The sequence below is a fragment of the Erithacus rubecula genome (assembly GCF_903797595.1).
Source record: "Erithacus rubecula genome assembly, contig: SUPER_W_unloc_7, whole genome shotgun sequence".
NCBI lineage: Eukaryota > Metazoa > Chordata > Aves > Passeriformes > Muscicapidae > Erithacus > Erithacus rubecula.
Window position 1 is genome coordinate 213,690 of NW_027635497.1, and position 23,764 is coordinate 237,453.

The 23,764-nt window shown below is 42.0% G+C and overlaps 1 protein-coding gene across 3 annotated transcripts in view; it reads right to left on the reverse strand.

Moving 5' to 3' along the window:
- The window catches only part of LOC306816718 (kinesin-like protein KIF2A), a 142,466-nt gene that overhangs the window by 17,678 nt on the left and 101,024 nt on the right, over positions 1–23,764 (reverse strand). For all 3 annotated transcript variants that reach the window (XM_079333149.1, XM_079333150.1, XM_079333151.1), the window contains exons 10-15: positions 21,841–21,931; positions 21,633–21,696; positions 21,152–21,243; positions 20,736–20,878; positions 19,858–20,062; positions 9,666–9,776 (exon numbers count right to left, since the gene is read on the reverse strand). In XM_079333149.1, the coding sequence (XP_079189275.1) occupies positions 9,666–9,776; positions 19,858–20,062; positions 20,736–20,878; positions 21,152–21,243; positions 21,633–21,696; positions 21,841–21,931 (706 nt within the window). The remainder of the gene's footprint in view (positions 1–9,665; positions 9,777–19,857; positions 20,063–20,735; positions 20,879–21,151; positions 21,244–21,632; positions 21,697–21,840; positions 21,932–23,764) is intronic.

A 23,764-nucleotide genomic window follows, 5' to 3' on the forward strand; every position in this document is an offset into this window, starting at 1 on the left:
CTGTCAGACATAATGAGACCTCCTTCAGGGCACAAGAACCCATGAATAAGACTCAGTCTGTTGAACAGAAATGTGCACTACATCATATATCCTCATGCCTCAACAAGTCCAGCCCCAGCAGGACAGGAGGACTACAATCTCTCCATCCCTTGCTTCCTCATTTGTAATTCCAAATGAAGATGGAAAAAGCAGTATTATTTATGGACAGGAAGATCTTTAAGACATAGAATTATCCTTCTACCCTGGAGAGATGAGGGGTCTGGCACTCCAGCTATGGCTGAAGCATGTCAAGAATGTAGCATGTAGAAGATGCAGTACTGGTTAAAAAATGAGACTATTCTCTGTATCTACCTGTGTTGGGTTGACCTTGGCTGGATACCAGGTGCCCACCAAAGCCACTCTATCACTCCCCTCCTTAACTGGACAAGGGAGAGAAAATATAAAGAAAGGTTAATGAGTTAAGGGTAGGGAGAGATCACTTACCAATTACCATCATGGGCAAAACACTTGACTTGGGGATATTAATTTAATTTATTACCAATCAAATCAGAGTAGGATAATAAGTAAAATCAAATTTAAAAAACTTTTCCCCCACCCCTCCCTTCTTCCAAGGGTCAACTTTATTCCCAATTCTCTATCTCCTCCCCTGGTGGAAATGAGTGCTATAGTCAGTTCATCATGTTGTTTCTGCCACTCTGTCCTCCTCAGGGGTAGGACTACTTCCCCTGCTCCACTGTGGGGTCCCTCCCACAGGAAACAGTCCTCCACAAACTTCTCCAATGTGAGTCTTTCCCATGGGCTGCAGTTCTTCACAAACTGCTCCAAAGTGGGTCCCTTTCAATGAGAAGCAGTCCTTCAGGAACAGGCTGTTCCACTGTGGATCCCCCAGGGGCTCACAGATTCTTTTGGGTATCCACCTGCTTCATTGCAGGGTCATCCACAAGCTGCCGGTAGATCTCTGCTCCCCCATGGTCCTCCATGGACTGCATGGGGAACAGCTGCTTCATCATGGTCTTCACCACAGACTGCAGGTGAATCTCAGCTCCAGTGCCTGGAGCAGCTCCGTTCCCTCTCTCCATTGACCTTGGTGTCTATATAGCTGCTACTCTCACATTTTCTCACTCTGCTCTTCTCTGTCTGCAATTGCTTCTGTGCAATAACTTTTTTCCTTCTTAAATTTGTTATCCCAATGGTGCTACCACCATCACTGATGGGCTAAGTCTTAGCGAGTGATGGGTCTGTCTTGGAGATAGGTGGCATTGGCTCCACTGGACATAGGGAAAGCTTCCAGCAGCTTCTCACAGAAGCCACTCCTATAGCTCCCCCTGCTACCACAACCTTGTCATGCAAACCCAATACACTACCTTGCAAATGTCAAAGAATTATATATTATCCAACTATGTAGCTCTTGAAAAAAAACTTAAAATACTATGTTCAGTTTTGGGTCACTTGCTACAAGAAGGACATTGAGGTGCTGCAGCATGTCTAAAGTGCAGCAATGAAGCTGGTGAAGGGTATAGAGCACAAGTCATATGAGGAGTGGCTGAGAAAACTGGGGGTGTTTAATATGGTGAAAAGGAGATTTGGAGGAACCTTCTCACTCTCTACAACTACCAAAATGAGTTTATAGTGAGGTGAGTGTTGGTTTCTTTTCCCAAGTATCAAGCAATAGGATGAGAGGAAACTGCCTCAAGTTATGTCAGGGGAGGTTTGGAGCAGACATTAGGAAAAACTTCACTGAAAGCATTGTCAAACCCTGGCACAGGCTGCTCAGTTCAGTGGTGGAGTCACCATCCCTGGAGGCATTTAAAAACTGGGGATGTGGCACTTGGGGACATGGTCTAGTGGTGGGCTTGGCAGTACTGGGGAAAAGGGTCTTTTTTAACTTCAATGATTCTATGATTCTATGAAATGGTTTTTGAAAGTATTTAAGGAGAAGAACTTCATTAAAATTTCAATGACTTATAAAGTTATAAAAAATTATTTATGCTGACTGTATGTCTCTGGATTTCTTTAGAATAGCATGGATCCTGGTCATAACTGTCCACAGGGAAGCTGTTCTCAGAAGAAGTTTTTGATTTTTTTTTTAATATTTCACAATAATAATTTTCCAAATAATATTCTAACCTTCTATACAGATGTGATGTTCCATGCCTAAAGGAATCTCTCAGAAAGTTAAAATTACAAGTTTTTACTATATCATTTTATATGCTTTCCAAATTAAAAAGTATCACATATTTTCATAATATCTTACTCTCTAATTGCACATTAGAAATCCTTTTACAATAAATGCCTTCTCATTGACAAGCAAAACCAGCATCTTGAAACAGGTAACATTTTGATAAATTATCTTACATGTTGAATAAATAATATTCTCCAATTGAATACTACATCTATGTTTCAATCTCTTCAATTTATTTTGCCTCTAACATGATAAAATATTTTGGATGAAATGGTATTATTATCTACATGTTACAGTTCTATTAGGTTTTCATGGACAGGTTTTGCAAGAGGCTACAGGGATGGCTTCTGTGAGAATCTGCCAGAAGCTTCCCTTATATCTGATGGACCCAGTGTCAGCCAGCTCCAAGACAGACCCTCTGCTGGCTAAGGCTGAGCCTGTCAGAGACAATGGTAGCTGATTTGATTGGCAATAAATTAAACTAATTTTTTTCTCCAATTTGAATCTGTTTTGCCTGTAATGGTAATTGTTGAGTGACTAAGGCCTTCAGGGCCTTGAGAAGGTTGGTAAGGGAATCTGGGGCACAAGTTATATTCTCCTCTTCTTGGGGGTGTTTCATAATGATAAGGTATCCGAGATCATCCGGGCCCAAAAATTTTTACTGTATCGTTAAGACTCTGAAATGAGGGATCAGGGTGGGGGAAGGCGGGGGCGGGGAGGGAATTTGCTGTAGCGTGCACTTTTTAGTAAACCTGCCCAAGCAGTCTCTTCTCTCCCTCTCGTGGTACAGGGTCAGAGATATTGCACAAAGGAAGCGGCATCAATGCCAGTTGCAGCTCCAGGCTTGTCTCTTCTCCTCTGGTGGTTTGGGGAGCTGGAAGCACCATGCCAGGAGAAAACAGCAGCGAAAGCCTTCCAGCTGCAGTCTTGGTCTCTCCTCCTTCTCCTCATGATTTTGGGAAGCTGGAGGCACCTCTGAGAGAAAAGGGCAGTGACACCCACCACAGTTCAAGACACCATTTAGCTGCAGCCAGCCAAGAGGATTGAGCCCAGCTGCTTGGTCTCGACTACCCCTGCCTCTGGGAATACAAATTCTCTCTGTGAGTTTGCAGCCCCTGGGTCCGAAGAACTCCAGTTGCAGCTCCAGCTGTCAGGAGATAAGCAGAGCAAGGGATAAGACAACGGAGGAGGGAGCGATTGGGAAAAGACTGACACAATTTTTCCCTTTGTCCTTTGACCAACGCAGTCAAAATCCAGGGCGTCATTTTGGGGTTGTGGGGAGCAATTTTTTTGGGTCTCTATTTCAGGGAATCCACGGGATTGAGCACTTTGTATTTGGTGGTTATTTGCCTAATGTTTCCTGACTGTTGCTGCCTTAGGGTGAATTCCGTAACTGCCTGTCCACAGTTGGGCATTGCGCTGGCAGGAGCAGAGCGATAGACTCCACTCTGTCCTGGGTTGCTGTCAACAGCGCCAAGCCAGGGAACAAAAACACTGGGTAGCCCCAGCCCAGCTCCTTAACTTTGCCATGCCTGCTCCATTGTGCTTTGCCATGGGAAAAGGATTGACCCTAGGTGACTCATCAGGCCTTCATCTGCTGCTGGAACTGCTCTGTGAAGCTCCTGCCTTTCTGAGAGGGATCTGATGCCATCTTATCCCTTTGCCCAAGGTCCTCCCTGCTGGGTGCCATATCGGGAAGGTTATTTAGGGCATTTAGTGTCTCTCTTTGTTCCTATAGGGGTGGGGGCATGAGTTTTTATCAGTTTGGTATCTAGCAGTTATTTACTGTTATTTTTTGCCTGTTGCTGTCCCGCTTGTTAGTAAACTGTTCTTTTTTTTTCATCTTATTTACTTGTATTTGTTCCTTATTAGTGAAAAGGGATTATTTGAGCCTATAAAGGGAGACAACTCATTTCAGAGTGTTCTCCTTTAAATTGTCTTAAACTGATACATTGCCATTACTGAAACTTGGTAGGAAAAATCCCATGACTAGAGTATAACTATTGATGGCTACAGGCTGTTCAGAAGAGACAGGTGTTGGGGGTTGAGTGTTTTTTTTTCTCTTACTGTGTCAATTGAAAGAATTTTTCCCATTATCATGCCAATGGAGAGGGCCGGGTTACACCCAGGGTCTCTGATGGGTCCAGACAAAAGGGGTGGGTGGGAACGGCTCCCGGAGGGGCCTCTGAGGCTTCCGAGAGGGCACTCGGGTTTCCGGCGAGCTGGGAGCAGGACGCCCGGTATCGTCAGCCCACGCGACCGAGCACAGGAGAGCCAGACCCTCTGCGATCACCTGCCCTGCATCTGCCCCGTTCCAGCCTCCTGCCTCTGTGGACACAGCTGATCACCCGGACACACACGGTGAGCGAGGAGCCGCCGCTCCAGCCCGTTCCCACCGAGACTGGCGTGGCCGCTGCCGCCCCACCCCCTCCTGCCTCCGTTCCCTCCTGCCCTCGGCAGATCCGGGCTGTGGACTAAGCAGAGACAGCGTGCTTGCATCTAAAGGGACTGACACCGAGTTATCTATTCCGTTCTGTTAGCAATTTTAACTGTTATTGTTTTCTGCTTGTACAGTTAGATATATTAGTAAAAGAGCTGTTATTCCCACCCCCTTATCTCTGCCTCAGAGTCCTTGATTCAAACAATTATAATGCTTGAGGGGGAGTGGAACCAAAGTCTCTATTCCAAAGGGAAACTTCTGCCCTTACTGGCAGACACCTGTCCTTTCAAACCAGGACAACAGGGGAGGAAGGAAAGGAGGAGGGGTTGCCCTGTACATCAAGAGGTGGATTGAGTGTGAAGAGCTGTCTCTGAATATCCTAGTTGACCTAGGTGACTGAAAAAATTGTGTATTGCATATCTTCTCTAAGTCAATCTCTGCGGTCTGTTTTAAGTCTCTTTAAGACCCAGGAAACGGAACCTGTGTGTTCTACCCCGAGTTCTCAAAGAGGAGGAGGGGTGCCGTGTCCCTTTAAAACAGGGAACAGACATGAGGCAAGCTCTCTTTTTGTTCTCTCCAGGCTCCCGAGAGGGTTGCCTCGGGCAGGTCTCCAAGTCGAAACCTGAGAAGTAGCATTTCATAATCTGAAGCTGTCTGGAAGCAGATTTTGCAACACCTGTGCTATTTGTTTTCTTTGGGGATTTTTCTGCCACTTGCCGACTCCTGTGAGGAGGCTCGAGGCAGAATTTTTTTTCTTCTCCTCGAGCTTTGGATAATTTTGCAATACCTTCACTCCTGCTGCCTGTCATTTTGCCAAGGAGGGGTCGGAGCTGCTCTCCACGACCTTTCCAGCTGCTGCTCCCGTTCCAGCCTCCTGCTGTTTTGCTGTTTGCTGAGGGGGAGAGGCGGGGGGGGGGAAGCTTGCTTGACGCTGTCAGAGGTGTTTTCTTCAGATCTTTTCACTGCCGCTGCTCAGGACCGGACTGCATCTTTTCAGTGCTGGCAGGACTGCTTCTTTTCCTCCCCCCGCCCTCCCCCCCATTAGGTGATGCGGGAAGTCTGTACCTTTCAAGTACCTCAGCCAATGGGAAGAGAGGGAAATGCGGCCGGGAAATTACGATAAAAAGGAGGCTGCATACTCTAGCAATTTGAGAGACCCCATGACAAATGTGCATGGCCTCTCCCTTTATTCAAATAAAGTTACAGGACTCCTCTGTCTCCTTTTTGAACATAAACCTCTGACATTGTGGATTAATTTTCCTGACAAAGGCTAGGTTGGATGGAGCTCTGAGCAACCTGGTCTATTGGAAGGTATTCCTGCCCATGGCAGTGGCGCTGGAACTTGATGATCTTTAGGGTCCATTTCAACCCAGGAAAATCTATGACCTCTCCCTGTCCTTCTCTCAACCCATGAGCCTTTCATTATATTTTCTCTCTCTTGTCCAGCTCAGGAGGGCAGTGATAGAACAGCTTTGGTGGGCACCTGGTGAACAGCCAAGGTCAAACCACAACAACAGAATTATTCCTCAAAATTTATTCTATGCTTTAATTTACTCTACATAAACACTCTTTTAGAGAACATAGGAGTGATCTCTACAGTCAACTGCAGAAACCTGAAGCTACTCATTATTAAACTATATTTGCATTAATTTTTAGAAGTTTGAAGCACCCCAGTTAATTACGTGGCTCTGCTGCAAACAAGCAGTCAGTGTACCTGCAGGATAAGTACTCTTTTAATTTAATAAAATACTGTCCAATTTTAGTCATTATAAACCATAATGATATGCCTTTTTCTTTACCTGAATATTTAATCAGTAGAATTTTGCCAGTGTATCATATAAAGCCTAAATATGAACATGCTTTAAAACTAGGCCCTCTGCCAAAGAACCAAATACAAATATCACACTGGAAGGCTGAATGAATTTTCTTGATAAAAAAGGCAAAGGAAGAACCAGAAGCTGCAGATCATTGTCCACTCTTCTCACCACTTTACCACTGGAGTGAGAATCTCCTCTCCTCTTTCCAGAGAACTGGGGAAGACTGGAGGTAATTCCAGGCTAAGGTATCTCCTACACCTCCCTCAATTTAATATATGTTGTTTAAAAACTTGTCAGTTCTCTAAACAAGCAGATTGTTTCTGCATCCATCTAGTTATCACAGGAACAAGTGCTGCAAATGCAAGAACTTAATTCAAGCAACCGTAAAGATGCACTGTAGGTTTCTTTTCTTTCTCTCCTTCCTTTTAACTGTAATTCAGAATAAATCATAACCACACAAGTGCTACTCTTCCTACATCAATATCTTAAGAAAAAACATAGCTGATTGAATTCTGGATAAAAAATAACATGCAAACAAACATCAAATCCAGAATGTTACAAGTGGTCCTAGTACTGAGAAACTACATGGAATAGTAACAGGAAGAATGAGTTTGAAAGTGGTGTCTCATCATGAAAGAGTTTTCTTATTCTTAATTATAAAGTTATGTGAATAAAAAAAATAGTTCAAGCATATTCTCACTCAGTTTCAGAGATGTTTTCCCCTAATGTAGAATTATATTGAATATAAAGGGATGGAATGCAAGTTTTATCAGAAATTAAACGCCCATAGATCATGGATTATTCTTGATGGCATTTTCATGCACTTAAACAGGAAAAATGCTACGTTAACTCTATGATAAGAGTAATAATTAAATAAAAAAGCTTCACCAAAATGAAGACAGCTTGTTACCACTTTAAGGACTGGTAAAGTTGATGGTGAGAACGTCACAAAACATTCACAAATGTTACTCTTATGTACAGAGAGGAATTCCCAACAGGCTAACTTTCCAAAACTTCTTCAGCAGGGAGGATACATTGCCTAGAGATGCACAGTTTAGCTTCCTGATTTTGAATATGATTTATGAAGTTATGCCCCAACGGAAAAAAAATAAATCTATGTTTCCATTAGAAAAGCAAAGAAAAAAAGATTAATCAAAAATGCCATTTTACCACCAATTTCATATTAGAACCATACCTAACATCCAAAGAGAAGACTAGGTTGCCCTAACACCATGGTTTTCATGTTGTAGTCTGAAGATTTCTGTCACTTCTAGACTAATTCCAAGGAGCCTGTGGAAAGTCACCAACACAAATATATTGGGTCTGGCTGAGCTGGAGTTCATTCTCCCATAGCAGTCCTCCCAGTGCTGTGCTTTACATTGGAAGCTGGAAAGCTGTTGAGAACACACCAGTGTTTTGGTAACTGCTGAGCAGCGCTGGCACAGCACCAGCGCTGTCTCTCAACATTCCGCCTTCTCACCCCCAAAGGCCAGTAGGCTGGGTGTGGACAAGATCCTAGGAGGGAAAATAGCCAGGCCAGCTGACCCAAAGGATATTCCATACCATATGATGTCTGCTCAGATGTAAAAGCTAAGAAAAGGGAGGAGGAAGTGACACATTAGTTTTTATTACATTTGTCTTCCAGAGTGTTGGGGGTTGGGTTTTTCTTTTACTGTCCCAGTTTAAATAATTTTTCCCATTATCATGCAAAGGGAGCCTGCCGGTTACACCCAGACTTTTTTCAAGACTCTAGACAAAGGGGTAGGTGGATGCTGGCTTCCGGACGGGGGGGGGGGGGGGGGCTACTCAACCAACAGCAAACTTGGAGGAGGAGGACGCCCCGTCTCCAGCCACGCGGTCGAAAAGCAAAAGAGCGAGATTCTCTGCAGTCAGACTGCCCTGCATTAACTCTGCTGCAGCCTACCACCTCTGAGACACAGCTGACCACCAGGATTCAAACGGCGAGCGGGGAGCTGCCCCTCTACCCTGCTCCCACCTGAGATACAGCACGGCCGCTGCCGCCTTCCCCCCCCCTCCCCCCCCCCCCTCCGCTCCCGTCTGCCACCTCTGCAGCTGTGCGGGCTCTGCCCCGTCTTCACCACCAGGACCGAGCGCAGGGAGAGTGTGCCTGCGGCTGAAAGAAAGGACTGGAACGGAGTTATTTGTTCTGTTTTGTTGGCAATTTTCATAGCTGCTGTTGTTTCTGTTTGTCCGGTTAAAAATATTAGTAAAGAGCTGTTACTCCTACCCCCTTATCTCTGCCTTAGAGTTTTTGATTCAAACAATTATAATACTCGGCAGAGAGAGGACTTAAATTCTCTATTTCAAAAATAGTTTCTGCCTTTATTAGTAGACACTTGTCTTTCAAACCAAAACACAGAGCAACTGCTATACGTGCTGAAGCCCTGCCTCCCAGGAAGTGGCTGGAAATTGTGTGCTGATGGGAAATAGAGAATAAAACTCTTTGGTTTACCTTTGCTTCCACATGCAGCCTTTGCTTTTGCTTTTGCTTTTGCTTTATTAAACTGCCTTTATCTTGACCCATGACTTCCATCTTATTTTTCCCCCTTGTTCTGCTGAGGAGGGGAATGATAGAGTGGTTTGGTGGGCACCTGACAGCTAGACAAGATCAACCCACCATAGCAAACAAGCTTAACAGTCAGTGTCCACTGTAAAAAATTTACATTTCCATAAGGGGAAATATTAAGGATGCACAAATAAAACCGCAGGACATCTGTGCTTTTATCTGTTCTTTCCCCCATCTGACAGAAGAATTCTGTTTTTTCAGATTGATGCAAATGAACTTTTATATATTATACAGATATTCATCTCATCTGTCCCAACTACTTTTCCCCTTAACAGCCTAGAGCATTTTCAGTTGCCTTTCATACCAATCATAAATTTGGCTTTGTCATTTAAAGATTATGACTCACCACTATACTTCCAACGTACACCACCTTTTCCAAAATTCTGATTCAACAAACAATATTATAATATAATTAAGACATTACTGAAAACAAACAAACAAAAAACCCCTCAACCTAAAGTGCTTCTAGCTCTTTGTCTAGCTAGAAAACTTGAACAAGCAATAAGAAAGGTCAATAAAAAGTGAGAAGGGAGAAAGTTATCTTAAATGCCTCTGCTGAAGGACTAACTTAAAATATAGTTCAGTTAATGTATAACCTCAATTAATTGTTAAAACATACAGTTAACTAAACAAACTTACCATACAGGTACGGGAGTTTTCTCCTATAAATGAATCTCTTAGCACTTGAGTAAGTTTACTTGCTCTGAATGGCGTATGAGGTTTATTTCGGCCTAAGGCTCTAATGCACTCCTGAAAGAACAAACAGGTTTACATTCCATAAAATCAGAGTAAAACCTCATATATATACAATCCCCATTAAAGAAAAATACATAATACAAATGCAATTCAAAATCAGAAAATATATGCCTTAGTTATATTGCTGAAGTTATGTGACTGAATTCAAGAAGTGCTAGGCTTTTATCTCTCATTAAGCTCAGTAGAGAGGTTGGAACTTAAAAAGGACTTAGGAGCCTAAAAACTTTCTGAATCTCATCTAAAGCATTTACATACATTGTATTCAAAAAGAACAAAAAAAACATTGTTGGCGTTAAATCTCCAGGCTAACAACTATTTCTGATTATGACCTGCAAAAGCCTAAATGATCTATAGCTTCAGCCAGCAGAAGCAGCGTGGACCATGACTTGCATTAACTCTATCAGTTAAAAGCAGTAGCTTTGATTCTGGCTTCACTATTGACTTTCTTTACAGCTCAGAAGAAAACACTGGTGCCCAAATTTTCTGAAAGCTTCCACAGGTCAGAAACTTAGTAAGTATAAGCTCTGTATTGATGTACTCAGTATTGGAAAACACTTGAAAATGTAAGCCACTCCCTGTTTAAAAACATTCTTCATGAGAACAGGGATAACATTTACCTCCCCTTTCAGTCATAAGAATGGTATGGGGCTAAACTAATATCTGCAATTGGTTGAAGAGTTCCAGAAAATACTGTACAGAATATTAAGAAATTACTATAGAAGTTACAGCTGCAAGGAAGTACAATAGCACAAACCAATATCACACTAATCTAGACATCACTTCTGCCCACTCAGAGTTCTAACATCAGCTAATAAATTACTTCTTACAGAAAGTTAAAATTTAAATTTGTTTTGCTGTTGTTGTCATATTTGGATAATTAATTCCAGTTTCTGCTTTTGCCTTAATACTTTGTGTACAGGCATGTCTTCAGATTCAGGGCTTTCCAGGTACAGTTTTAATATGTATACATGCAGAACTTCTTCAAACAACTGTACATCAAAATCTTTTCATATTATAGCTTTGTTTTTAGCAAGATTAACAGATGGAATGGCTTTTGTATTACATGAATAGTTCTACAGCAGTTCAGCTAATACTCGAGCTGCATCCATATCCTTGTGGCCTACTGAAATTTCCTAGAAACAGATTATTCCAAAAGCCAGGCTATAAACTCTGGGAGTTTAAGCACTGCAACAGTGAAACAGCATAAAATAACTAAATGGAATCAGAATAAAAATGTCCCTATTTAGACAGAATGCCTTTTGAGCATTATAAAACAAATAATAAAAGCATTTTATTATTTAAATGCTCCTTAGCTTTCTTGATGTCTTCTTGAATAATGTATGAAAAACTGCAGTGATTTCAAGGTCTCACCTTGAATATTGTGAGCAGTTTGGGGCACCACAACATAAGAAAGATATTAAACAGAGTGACCAAAGGAGGACAACAAAGATGGTAAAGGGCCTTGAGGGGAAGCCATATGAGAAGTGGCTGAGGACACTTGATCTGTTCAGCCTGGAAAAGAGGAAAGTGAGATGGACCTCATTGCAGTCTACAACTTCCTAGTGAGGGGAAGAAGGGCAGACACTGATCTCTTCTCTCTGGTGTCCAGTGACAGGACCCAAGGGAATGGACTGAAGTTGTGTCAGGGAAGGTTTAGGTTGGTTATTAGAAAAAATATTCTTCACCCGGAGCATGGTCAGGCGCTGGAACAGGCTTTCCAGGGCAGTGGCCACAGCATTAAGCCTGACAGAGTTCAAGAAGCATTTGTTGTTTTGGCCCACCTCTGAAAGCAAGTGTGATGGTTTTTTGTATGGCTTGATTTTTGATGAAGAGGGAAGAAGCCTGTCACGCAAGTGATTTTCTGTCAGGAGCTGCTAAAAGCTTCCTCTGTGCCTGGCAAAACCAGTCGCCGGCTGGCTCTGAGAACAGGCACACTGCTAAGCCAATTAGGAAAGCTGTCAATGCCTCTATGACAACATATTTACGAGAAGGGAAGCTCTCTTTCTTCCTCACCTCCGAGGAGCGGTGAGGGGGCAGCTGAGCCCCTTCCCAGTGAGCCCACTGGGAGCATTCCTGGTGAGGCAGCCAGGGCCCTTTCCCAGCATGGCCACCGGGGTCATGCTGCTGGGGCAGGGGGGCATCCCAGTGCTGCAAATGGCCTCGAGGCTGAGGCCGTGAGCGGTTGAGGCTAGGAGTGGCTGCCGCCATCCTGGTCCAGGAGGGGCCATGCAGCTGGGACTGTGTGGCCGGGATAGTGCCATGCGGCCGCTTCCATCTCAGCATGGCTTGCAATGAACTTTATTTACTTAGCCACTTTCAGCCAGCCATGCTGCGGATGGAGGGGCAGAGGCAGCAGCAGCAGCAGCTTTTCTCTTTCAGCACCCCGCATGAGGAGCTGAAATTCTTCTGCAAGCCATGGTGAGGACTATAATACAACAGACTGTTTCCCTGTAATTCATGAAGTGCATGGGGTGGATGCAAAATTCACCTGCAGCCCATGAGAAAAAGGTACTCGTGCTGGAGTGTGTGGATGCTGAGAAGCTGTGATCTGTTAAGAGGTTTGAACAGAGAGAGAACCCTTGCTTCCAGAGACAGAAGACTCTTGTTTTTATACTAGAACTGCTCATCCTTAAAAACTGCACCCCATGAACTAATGGCCCACAAAGAAACAGTTGTGGGAAGACTTTTTGCCCATGGGAGGGACTCACATTGCAGCAGGTTCGTGCAGGACTGCTGTAGGTGTAGAAGAAGAGATTACAGGCAACCCTGCACCTGATAAGTCACAGCTGTACTAATTACCAAAGAATAGCCTTACCCTTAATGGGTTGCAGGTGTGACTAATAAAATAAGTGTGATAAAAGGGGTGGGTTGGTTGATTAAGAGGGCCTTGGGGGTAAAGGGTATGGAGGAGTAAGAGGAGTCCTGAAAAAGTAGGTACTGAAGGAATGCGTCAAAAGGATTGGAGGACTCACCAAAGGGGAGAGAGACTTGCTGCAGTGAGGAATCTGCTGTGAGGTCAGTCTGTGTCTGTAGTTAGACACTGCGGTGGGTGTATGCAATCAGAGTTGAGTGAGGTGAAAGCTTCTGGTCAGAGGCAGCAAGGAAAATACTTGTAGTCATATTCTAGCAAGAAATAACCTGCTGTCAGAGTCTGCAAAGGAAACCTATGGTGAGGGTTTGCTGTAGTCAAAGTCTGTAGTTAGTTGGGGTCAGGAGGACTAATCTGTAGCAAGAATAAATTTGGGCCCTTTTCATGTTGTTAAATGAGTTTGTGTCTTGGCTCACTTCTACCCCAAATGAGAGGTTTATTGCAATAGACTGCTACTTGTGCAAGTTAAATCCAGGTTGAAAAAGTTCACGGAAAACTGTTTCCTGTGAGTAAGATCCCATGGCATAGTTGAGGTACTCCTCTCCCTAAGTGAGCTGAAGAAAGATTCTTTAGAAGTGAGATTGGCTAAAAGCTCCATGTTTTGTCTCCCTTAGCTATTGGTGGGAAAGTGTTCTAAAGGTTTTAGTTCTTATTAGCCTCTTTTTTTTATTTCTGTTAATAAATTTTTCTAAGTTTTAAGCCTGTTTTGCCCTTAGAGTGTTTTTTCCTAATCCTTATCTCACCCTATAAGCCTTTTAATTTCTTTTTCTTTCACCCTCTGCTGCTCAACTATAGCTGAGGAGAATGAGTAAATGATTTTTCATGAGTGCACTGGCATTTAACCAGCGTCAACCTGCAACAGTGAGGGTGCCCAGGTTCTCGTTAATAGATCACTTGGGGTGGATTAGTGTGACACAACATGGACAACATTGAATGATCAGTGTTTGTGAATGTGTATGTGTAGAGCTTATTTTATATCAATTTGGTTGCAATGGAAAGCAGGTATTGATACCTAAAGTTTTTTTGTGTTTTATGTATTTTTCATATATTTGTAGTTCTGTAGACTTCTATTACATGGTTAAATAGCTACTGGTATTTTCCAACTGTCTCTTAGATTTTAGAATAATAAGCTAACCTTCTAACACATTCCTGAAATACCATTTAGTCTTATTTTCAAGAAGAGAAGCCAGACAAGGATATTTTGTTTTCCAACCAGTATCTGAGAAGGCATAAGAAATAATGGGGTAAAGAAGCCCCTGGACCAATTCCAATGGGGCAGTACCTGGGGAGAAATTACTTAACTGCTCTTCTAATTGGACAATATTAGTTAGATATGCAAATTTGTTAAACTTATAAAAATTTTTAAAAATCTGCTGGGTGTGCCCATGATTATCAGGATATCTGGAAGCTTCCGAATAAAGGTCTGCTTTTTATTTTACTATTTTAATTCTGTTGCAAGTTTTTCTCTTTTGATATTAGGCAACCGTATGTAGCTGTTTTGGTTATCATTATCTCTAGTGTTATGGCAATATAAAAGCATAAAAAATATTACTCTCTTGAAAAAAAATGTGTAAGGGAAAAGAATGGAAGAAAGAGAAAGGATAAGAGTAGAAAGATATGTAAACACCATCCAGGGATCTATGACAAAACTTGATTGTTGCTTGCTGTTGGTCAAAGTGATGATAAAAGGTCTTGATCTGTTGGGGATGGGGAAAAAGCCCACAAAATACCAAGTCCAGTGGGCTAATATATGCTTAGGTTCAGATGGGAATGCCCAAGCACCTCCCTTGCGGGGGAGGTGGGGGGATTTACACTGTCTTTTGATCATGTGCAGTCCTCTTGAGGAAGGCCTCAGAAATGAGTCTGAGGGCACTTTGGAGGTCTTGGATGGGTTATGACTCCTCCTAAGACATGACAGCTGCCTCTCATATCAGTAGGCATATGTGTGAATGTGACCCTCCTTGAGGAGGGGGTGTGTGTATAAAGGAGGACAAATTGGCATGGTAAAAAGCACCGTCCTGTCTCCACAGGGTCTGCCTTTTATCAGCATCAAAGTCCAGTTTGTAGCCTCTGGCAGTGATAAGTTCACCTCCTCTGTCTTATTGGGACCAGAGGTTTGTCATTACATAACCAAAAACTCGCCTCCTTCTCCTCAGGGTATGGAAAACACCCTGTTGCCTCCACAAAGGATGAATGTTTAGAGTCATAGTCCAGTCTCTCACAATTGTATCAGATCTTTTACTATTAAGAGTACTCAAAAGGGAGTGGAGTTTCAGATGCTTTTACTGTAAAATATTGTTATGAGACAAAAGTCCTCAAATCCTCATTTAGGCCAAGTCTCTCAGTATTGGGATAAGTTTCTTTGGGAGAGAAAGACTTCATGGAACGTGTATGTTAAGCCCTGGCACAGGGGACCCAGGGCAGTGGTGGAGTTATCATTCCTGGAGGGATTTAAAGGACATGTAGATGTGGCACTTGGGGACAGGGTTAGTGGTGGGCTTGGAAGTTCTGGGTTAATGATTGGACTTGATAATCCTAAAGGTATTTTCCAACCTAAATGGTTCCATGATTCTATGATAAATGGGTTCCTACTTTCAAGGGTTGTTATAGCTTATTTGTTAATTATGTCTGGATATAGTGTTGCTGTGTTGTTTTCTTCTTCAGTTAATTAACAGTAAATAAATCTGTCACAAAGGTGTTCTGGTTTCATTTGTGGTAGAAATAATTTTGTTCCTAGTAGCTGGCACAGTGCTGCATTTTGGATTCAGGATGAGAATAATGCTGATAACACAGAGTCAAGGGCCTTTCAGTGTCTCATGCTTTGCCAGGGAGGAGCTGCACAAGAAGCTGGAAGGGAGGACAGCTGATCTGAACTGGCCAAAGGAATATTCCATACCATACAATGACATTCCTAGTTTATAAACTGGGAGTTACCCAGAATGGGGGAGGCTGATCACTGCTCGGGGTCAGGTTGAACATCAATCAGCAGGTGGTGAGCAATTGTATAGTGCATTACTTGACATTTTTTGGGTTTCATTACTCTCTCTCCTTTTCATTACTATTATTAGTAGCAGTGGTTTTTTACTTTGTATCAATTAAGCTGTTTTTATCTCAACCCACAAGTTTTACTTTATTTTCCTGTTTCTTCTCCCCATCCCACTGGATGGGGAGTGAGCAAACAACTGCATGGTTCTTAGCTACCAACTGGAGTTAAACCATAACAGTTGGTTTTGTTGCCCAATGTTGGGTATAAAGAGTTATGACAGATCTGACCAGAGTGTGTTAAAACAAATTTGTTATCAACATTATTTGTTTTGGTTTGTCACCAGTCGCAATGTTGATTTATTTGCTCTCAGAATTGTCACACTTGTTCTCAGGGTTGTGGTATGCAATACCTTACTTCCTGCATGTGTTCCTTGTGGTGATGTTTGTAGTCCATGGGGCCTGGGCTCAAATTATCATTTTCTTGTACTTTGCAGTATTGGCTTATGATAGGATAGCATAGCTGGTATGTGTACTCATCACTACAGTTACGTCTGTACTTCAGGAGTCATCTATTGGGATCTTTGAATAATTACACCTTTTATCTTTTCTCCTTGAAGAGCCAATCTATGGAGGAGACTTCCTTCCTTCTGTCCTTTTCATCCAGGACAATTACAGTAGTATTTGAGAAATTTAAACATTTTTTTTTATATCCTTTGAATACTTTTGAAACCAACCTGGTCCTTTTGCTAGGAACCAGCATGTTGTTGAATGTGATTCAGGTCTTGTTTAAACAGCTATTTAAGAACATCACCCGGAAGTCTGCCTCAAGGCTGGATAGTTATGAGTGGCAGGGTGTGTGGGATAGTATGGGCAAGTGCCTAGGACAGTAGGCACCTCCAATTTTTTTGAACCTCACCCCTGAACAAGTGCAGAATATGGAAAAACTAGTAAAATATTTGGAAAAAGTATGCTGTCACCTCAGTAATTCCAAAAAGACACAAATCACTGCAATGTGCTGGAGCCTGGCCAAGGCTTATTGAGCCCTGTTAAACACTGCTCAGTACCCTCATAGAGAAAAGTCTCTGGAACTGACAACAAAACAATAGGCCCGATGGCTAGTTCAACCCCAGTGACAGGCACTGTAGCTACTCCCTTGTGGCTGTGGAAAAACTCCTAGAGGTATAAAAAATTGTTCTAGAAGTTTCATCAAGAAAAAGATGTTCTACTCCTCACTTCTATGGACCTGCATCTTGGCTATTAACAGTCAAAGTTCTTTTTCTCGGAAGGCAGGACATAGAAAATAGACACCACAGGGTACCCTGTGGTTTTATTTTCAGGACCAAGGAAAGTATGTGAGGAAGTAGGTTTTCCATCCTATCTTGACCCTAGAGTCACAGGTACATGAATTGCAGGAAAAAACAATAGGAAATGAGGGTATTTCAAGGAAAGTTGCTGTTCCAGTCTCCAGTGACACTTCCCCAAGCAGATTGGAAGGGCTCATTTTACTTCTGATTCTATGGAAAAATTCTAATCCATTGCTACAAGTAAGTGGAGAATCCTATGGCCAGGACTAGAAGGGCCTTGCCTCTAGTCAGGTGGAAGAAAGGAATAACCAGATTTACTGGTTATTGTGAATCCAATGGTCTGGCACAGCAGCCCCACAGGACTACAAGGCTTTCGTAGACACTGGTGCACAGTGTACCCTAAAGACATCAGGCTATCCAGCGGCAGAATCCATCTGTATTTCTGCAGTGATGGGGATTCCAACAGCTGACTGTACTGGAGGCTGATCTTAACCTGACTGGGAATGAGTTGTAAAAACACCCCACCGTGACCGGCTGTCATGGATTTGGTGTTGGCCAAATTGCCAGTGCATCCACTAGAATTATTTACTCATTTCCTGTTGTGTAATAGGAGTAGGAGGAAGGCAAACAGGCTTAAACTTTGAAGGGTATAAAGAAAAGCCTTATTACTGGAAACTATAAGAATCAGAATAAAGCTTTGAGAACACTTCTCCTCCCCTCACAACTTTTTTTTTCACACTGACAACATACAGAAACAAATCAGTCAGTTTACCATCTCTTAAAAATAGTCTTTCACCAATTTACATAAGGAGAGGAGACTTCAGTCTATGGAGATTTTCTCCACAAGAGACGGTTCTTTTGTGGCTTTGATGTCACAGTGATCAGCTGTCCGGGAGAATGGAAATCTGATCACTGTGTAAAAGTCCCTTCCTTGACTGACAGTCTTCCCTCAACTGTTATCAAGGACCATGTCAATTTATGGGGCACACTTTAAGGATTATAACAGTTCAAACAAAAGTTCTCTTTGTCTTTGAAAACAGAGGTCTTTCTTCTCCTCGAGGGGCAGCAGAGATCTTCATCTCCTCTTTATTCAAATGTCTCATAGGATCACAGCCCCTTCAACATCTGCTCACTTGAGCACAAATGCCTCTGCTCATGTCTACAGTTAGAACATTTCATCCACCCCATAAGCATTTCTATGAGTTATAGGGAAGCAATCTCTTCTCCATAGCTTACAAAAAGAGGAATTTCAGTCCAAGAGTAAGGCATCGCCATCAATCCCTTCCATCTGGGACCTTGACTTCTTCCTTTTGTCTGACCTTGGTGTTTTCATGCTGTTTCTGTGCATATCTTAATCTCAGTCCTTTTCTTTCACTCAGGAGAGAGAACAAAGTGTCTGCAAGTCTTTTTCTGTAAAGTTAAAGAGTTACTATCTCACCGAGGCCTGAAGATAGTCATGTGATTCCTGCCAGATCACGGCCAGAGCTGTTTACAGTGGAAAGATTTTTAGCGGCTGCACTGGGGCCCTGGGCCAGAATGGCAGGGATGATGGCTGAAATATAAGTATGGGAAGGCCTGGCATATGGACTATATCACACTCCCCCAAACTTGTAACATCAAGCACTGTGTGCTTACAATTGTGGAAACAACCACTGGACAGCTGGAAACATACCCTCTGCCACATGGCACTGCCTGGAACAATATCCTGGGCCTTGGAAAGCTAGTCTTATGCTGACATGGTACTCCAGAAAGAATTGAGTCAGCGATATAACCTCAGATGCACAGAATTGGATAATGGAAGCTATTTTCAAAACAACCTCAGACACTTGTGCCAAAGAACATGGCACTGAGTGGGTGTATCATATTTCCTGTTATACACCAGCCTCTGGAAAGATCAAACAATGTAGTGGACTGCTAAAGACTACACTGAGAGGAATTTGTGGTGGAACCTTCAGACATTGGGATATACATTTAGCAAAGGCCATGTGGCTAGTCAACACCAGAGCATCTCCCCATCAGGCTGGCCCTGCCCAATCAACACAGTTAAGTACTTTAAAAGGGAATAGAATTCCTGTGCATGTTACAAATATGCTAGGAAAAACAGTCTGGGTTATTCCTGCCTCAGGCCAAGGCAAACCTATCCATGGGATTGCTTTTGCTCAAGGACCTGGGTGCACTTGGTGGGTAATGCGGGAAGATGGGCAAGTCCAGTGTGCGCCTCAAGGTGATTTGATTTTGGGTAAGAATAGCCAATGAATTAAATTGTATTGTGTTAATAACTATCCAACATTGATCTGGCTTTAACTGCAACAATCCAATACCACACACCATCTTTCCTGTCCTGAAGGACTGCTACGACAGATGGAGCCCAAGGTCATGGACTAAATGAACTCAACAAACTTTTATAGGGATGGCCCACAGACTAAGGGAATGATACCTGTATGTATATCTATCAAAAATATGAAAGGTGATGGGGCATTGAAAAGTGTTGAACCTGACATGATGTAAGTGATGTGGAATAAGGGGTGGAGACTGTCCTGGTTTTGGCTCACATGGAGTTAATTTTCTTCTTAGGGGCTTGTAGTGCTGTGTTTTGAATTCAGTGTGAGAATAATGCTAATAACACACTGGTTTTGGTTGTTGTTGAGCAGTGCTTACCTTGAGTTGGGTGTTGTTTTTTTTTTTTTTTTTTTAACTACATGAAAATTGATAGCATGATGTTTCTGCAGTGTTTCCACTTGGTAATTACCAAGCGTTTTTACAGGTAATTAACGGAAACACAAGATTATATTTTGCATGTCACAGCAGTAGACAATGTAGAGAAGCAAAGTCTGCAAAAACACTTATTTCAATAGTCATTGCTATTATATGTGGAAGGCTTTCACTTACTCAAAGGCAATGGAAACATTTCAGTTACCTTGAGTGCTAAAAGGCTCTTGTTAATTTCCGCACCTTCCAGTCGCGTCTGCCTATCTGCACTAGAAGTATCTGTTCCTCTTTCATTGCCAGCCAAATCAATCAGAGAAAATTTACCATGCAATTTCCCTTTCCTTCTGAGAATAATCTGAAACACTGCATGGCTTCGAGATGAGTGTGCATTTGCAGATGTCTGGCCAGATGTCCTTTAACAAAAGGAAAGAAAGGAAGGCCATATGAACAGGCAGAGGACCATATATGTTAAACATTACCCTCAGAACATTATTTTTTTCAGGGTATAGTCCTGTGTTTGCCCATATAACTTGATGCACACAGTATAATTATGCCTATTTTTTCAATTACTCAAACAGAAATGGAAGATTAGTAGCATTTTACTAGTCTTTTAAAAGCAAGAATAAACAGATCTCTGAAGATTTCAGACTATCAGAATTTATATGTAAAATGCTGCATTTGGTACTTTATCTAATCAGTCAGCAGTCTATCACAAGGCTAACTTTAAAAAGAATAAAGCTGGATCTTAACAAAACCCCAACTTTTATACTTTTGCCACTACATATCAAGGCCTTTTAGAACTGAAGAATCTTGCAATATTCCAAATTATAATTTCTGTAAATTTAAGTCAGTAAACTGGTCATATAATGCATGCAATTTACATCCTGTAGAAAAATAATTTCATATTTCTCTCTGGCTGAAAACTCTAAACTATCTTTATTCAAAAGATAGGCAGATTCCTTACTTGCAGCCACCATTATCAAAAATACCGCTGCATATTCAAAAGCCATCGCTATGAAGAGACAAAATCTTGTTGCAGTTCTTTAATTTACAATGAAAATTTGGTAAAAGCTATATGGGAGATACCTGCAGCTGTTGCCTATTTCAATAAGCTTAAGAACATCTTCAACACATTTGACTTCCCGTTCCTGTATTCCCACCACCTGGACTTGCTGTTTGCCATCTTCTAACACTCTTAATTTTGTCTTCCTGTTCAACAAGTCAAAAACCTTGGGGAGGAGGGGAATATAACAGTTAAAGAGGAGCTTTAAAAGACACTTTTGCTTCAAATCTCATATCAAAATATGCAAAGCATTCCATAGACAATCCTGCTTGAGCATGGAGGTTGGACCAGATGCCCCACTATGGTCCCTTCCAACTTGTGATTGAAAAGGAAGTGTAAAGAATTATTTGAAATTTTAAAAAAAGTCTTTTATGTGCCAAGCAATCGTGTTTGTGAAAGAGAAATTCCACCTTCCTCAGAAAAAAAATCAGGTACTTACCTTACCACTATAAATCTCAAAAAATGTTGCATATACTTGAAGTTCTAACTTGTTATAATTTGGCTTCTTTAGCATTAAAAAGACATCTCTAGCTGTGAATACATATATAAAATAAAAAGAAATGTAGTTATATATTTTCATTTAGTGAAGACACACTAATACATAGCAGTCTATTTTACAGCATCTCATTTTGCAAGTGTATCAGTCAATCAATTAAGAAACACTGCAGTTTAAGCTGCCACATTATGTTGGAAGATGCAGAAGACTCAAAAATTGTGAACTCAATCATCATTTATATTTCTTAAGTTATCTATAAATATTTGCCTTACTGTGTAAAAACTACACAACTAGAAACTACTTTTTATGTTACCAAAGCTCCACTGTAATGCAAAATATGTAGACCCTTATGTTTGTACAACAGGAAGTAGAAATGTGTTAACCTCAACTAATTTGCAAAAAGCCAACAGAACAATAGTCTCACCTGCAAGTGCATATATTCCTTTAGAACAATCTTGGTTCTTTCCTGAAAAGTCACCACCCATAGTCTAAATTAATAAACAAAAAAAGACCAAAAATACAATATAAAGATCGCAGAACTGTAACTTATATATTTGTTACTTGTTAGAATTTGTTAAAGTGTATAATACACAAAAAGAAGTGTATTGCTTACATGTAGAGGAAATACTTACATGGGTTTTTCCACTGCCTGTTTGTCCATATGCAAAGCAAGTGGCCATTCCCCTTTCAAATATGGTCTCTACTAATGGTCGAGCTGTAAACCTTCAATGTACAAACAATGGTATTTAAGAAATTAAATTACTTTTAAAAACCTGTGCTGCCACAAGGACACTTTAAATTTTAATGCCAAAAGTGACAAAACAGGTTCTGAACTTTAAGAGGCTAAAGAACACCTCCACATTAATTCCTGAACTAAAGAGGTTACCAGTTCTAGGGCATTCAAATGTCCTAAACAATTAGAGAAAAGCTACAAGGTGTTTCCCATTTATTTTACAAAAATTTAATTTTTCTTCAAACCCCAAGAAAAAGAATGTTCTTGTTGTAGTGATGCAACATGGCACAGTTTACTACATGGAGTTTGGAGCTCCCTAAAGAAGGTACCATTATAAGATGCACAAGTAAGACAATGCAGCAGTTAAATGCTTAGATTTTGCCAATACAAAAATCCACTATAGGTTTTGCTCTCGTGTAGTGGTTTTGATTCGCTAATTTGAGGTTTCTTGGCCAATTTACCAGTTTATATGGAGGGTTGTGCTGGTTTAGGATTAATTGGCACTTTGAAGAGGGCATCCATGGAAGTTTTCTCCTTGAGAACTTCCTCTGTGACTTGACAAGCCTGGGAAGCCAATTGGAGGATTTGGTCTGCCTCTGTGAATTCACATTTTGAAGCTAGCAAACCCTGGGAACAGCCCTTTTCTCTTCCAGCAGGAGTGCAGGTAACAGGGCCCCAGCCTGGCTCCACTGCATGGCCTGCAGGCCTAGCAGGTAGCCGGGCCAGGCCCTCCTGTCTGGGAAGCTGGCATACTTGTTCTGGCAGGGAGGAGGGGTGATCGGCAGTGGGCTCCAGATGAGCCCAGGGAGGCTGATTGAGGTCCCAGCCGTTCTGCCCCACCCCCTTTCCAGAGCAGCTGCTACTGTTTCTGGCCTGAGCCAGCCCTTCCCAGTGTGGCCTGAGTCTCCTGAGATCCTGGCACAGCTCCAGCAGGGCCTGGCCACAGCCTCTGCATCTCCCATGTAAGATCTTAACTCTTTCAATGCTCAGATAAAACTTACCGACCTTCAATCCCCCCTTCAGTGAGAGGGGAAAAAAGAACAGAGAGAAGATACCAGGGTCAGTGAAGCAGGAGTCAGGTTCCAGATAGAAGGATAATAAGGAGACACCGTGAATTTAGGCTGAAAATCTTTTTGTAAGCTATGGGGATGGGCTGTAATGCACTAAAGATTCCTATAAACCGTGGAGAAAGACATGGGAAGTTGGAGTGTTCAATTTGTAGATCATGAGCAAAGGTACCTGTGTTGAAGACCCTTTGCCCTGAGGGAAGAAGATCTCTGTTCCTAGAGATGGAGTATGAACAGAGAGATAGATGAAGAGAACCTTTGCTTTTGAACAGCTCATCCTTAAAAGTAATACCCCATGAGTTTGACATTGCCCATAAGCACAGCTCTGGGAAGGCTGTGAAGATGGGAGGAGTTTCATGATTTCAGAGTCTCTGGATGTGAGGCCACAAGAAAACTGTTTTTTCCCTCTTGTGGAAAAGTCCCTATAGTCTGACAAGGGGAGACTCCTGTCCCTAGAGTGAACTGAAAAAGACTAAGTTGGTAACTGACTGAAGTGTTTCTGTATGTTATTGTTAGGGAGAAGAGGGTGTGGGAGAGGAGGGGTGGTCTGAAGGTTTTATTCTGAATTCTATTATTCCTTATGTTATTAATAAGAGTTTTCTTTACACCGTTTAAGTTTTAAGCCTGCCTTGCTTTTGCTCCTAATCATATCCCACAGCAGAAAATGAGTATATTAAAAGTGGTGAATCTAAACCACTACACTAATTGGTGTTTCTGCCTGGTTCTGAACTGAAACCAGGATACGGGTCTAATGTA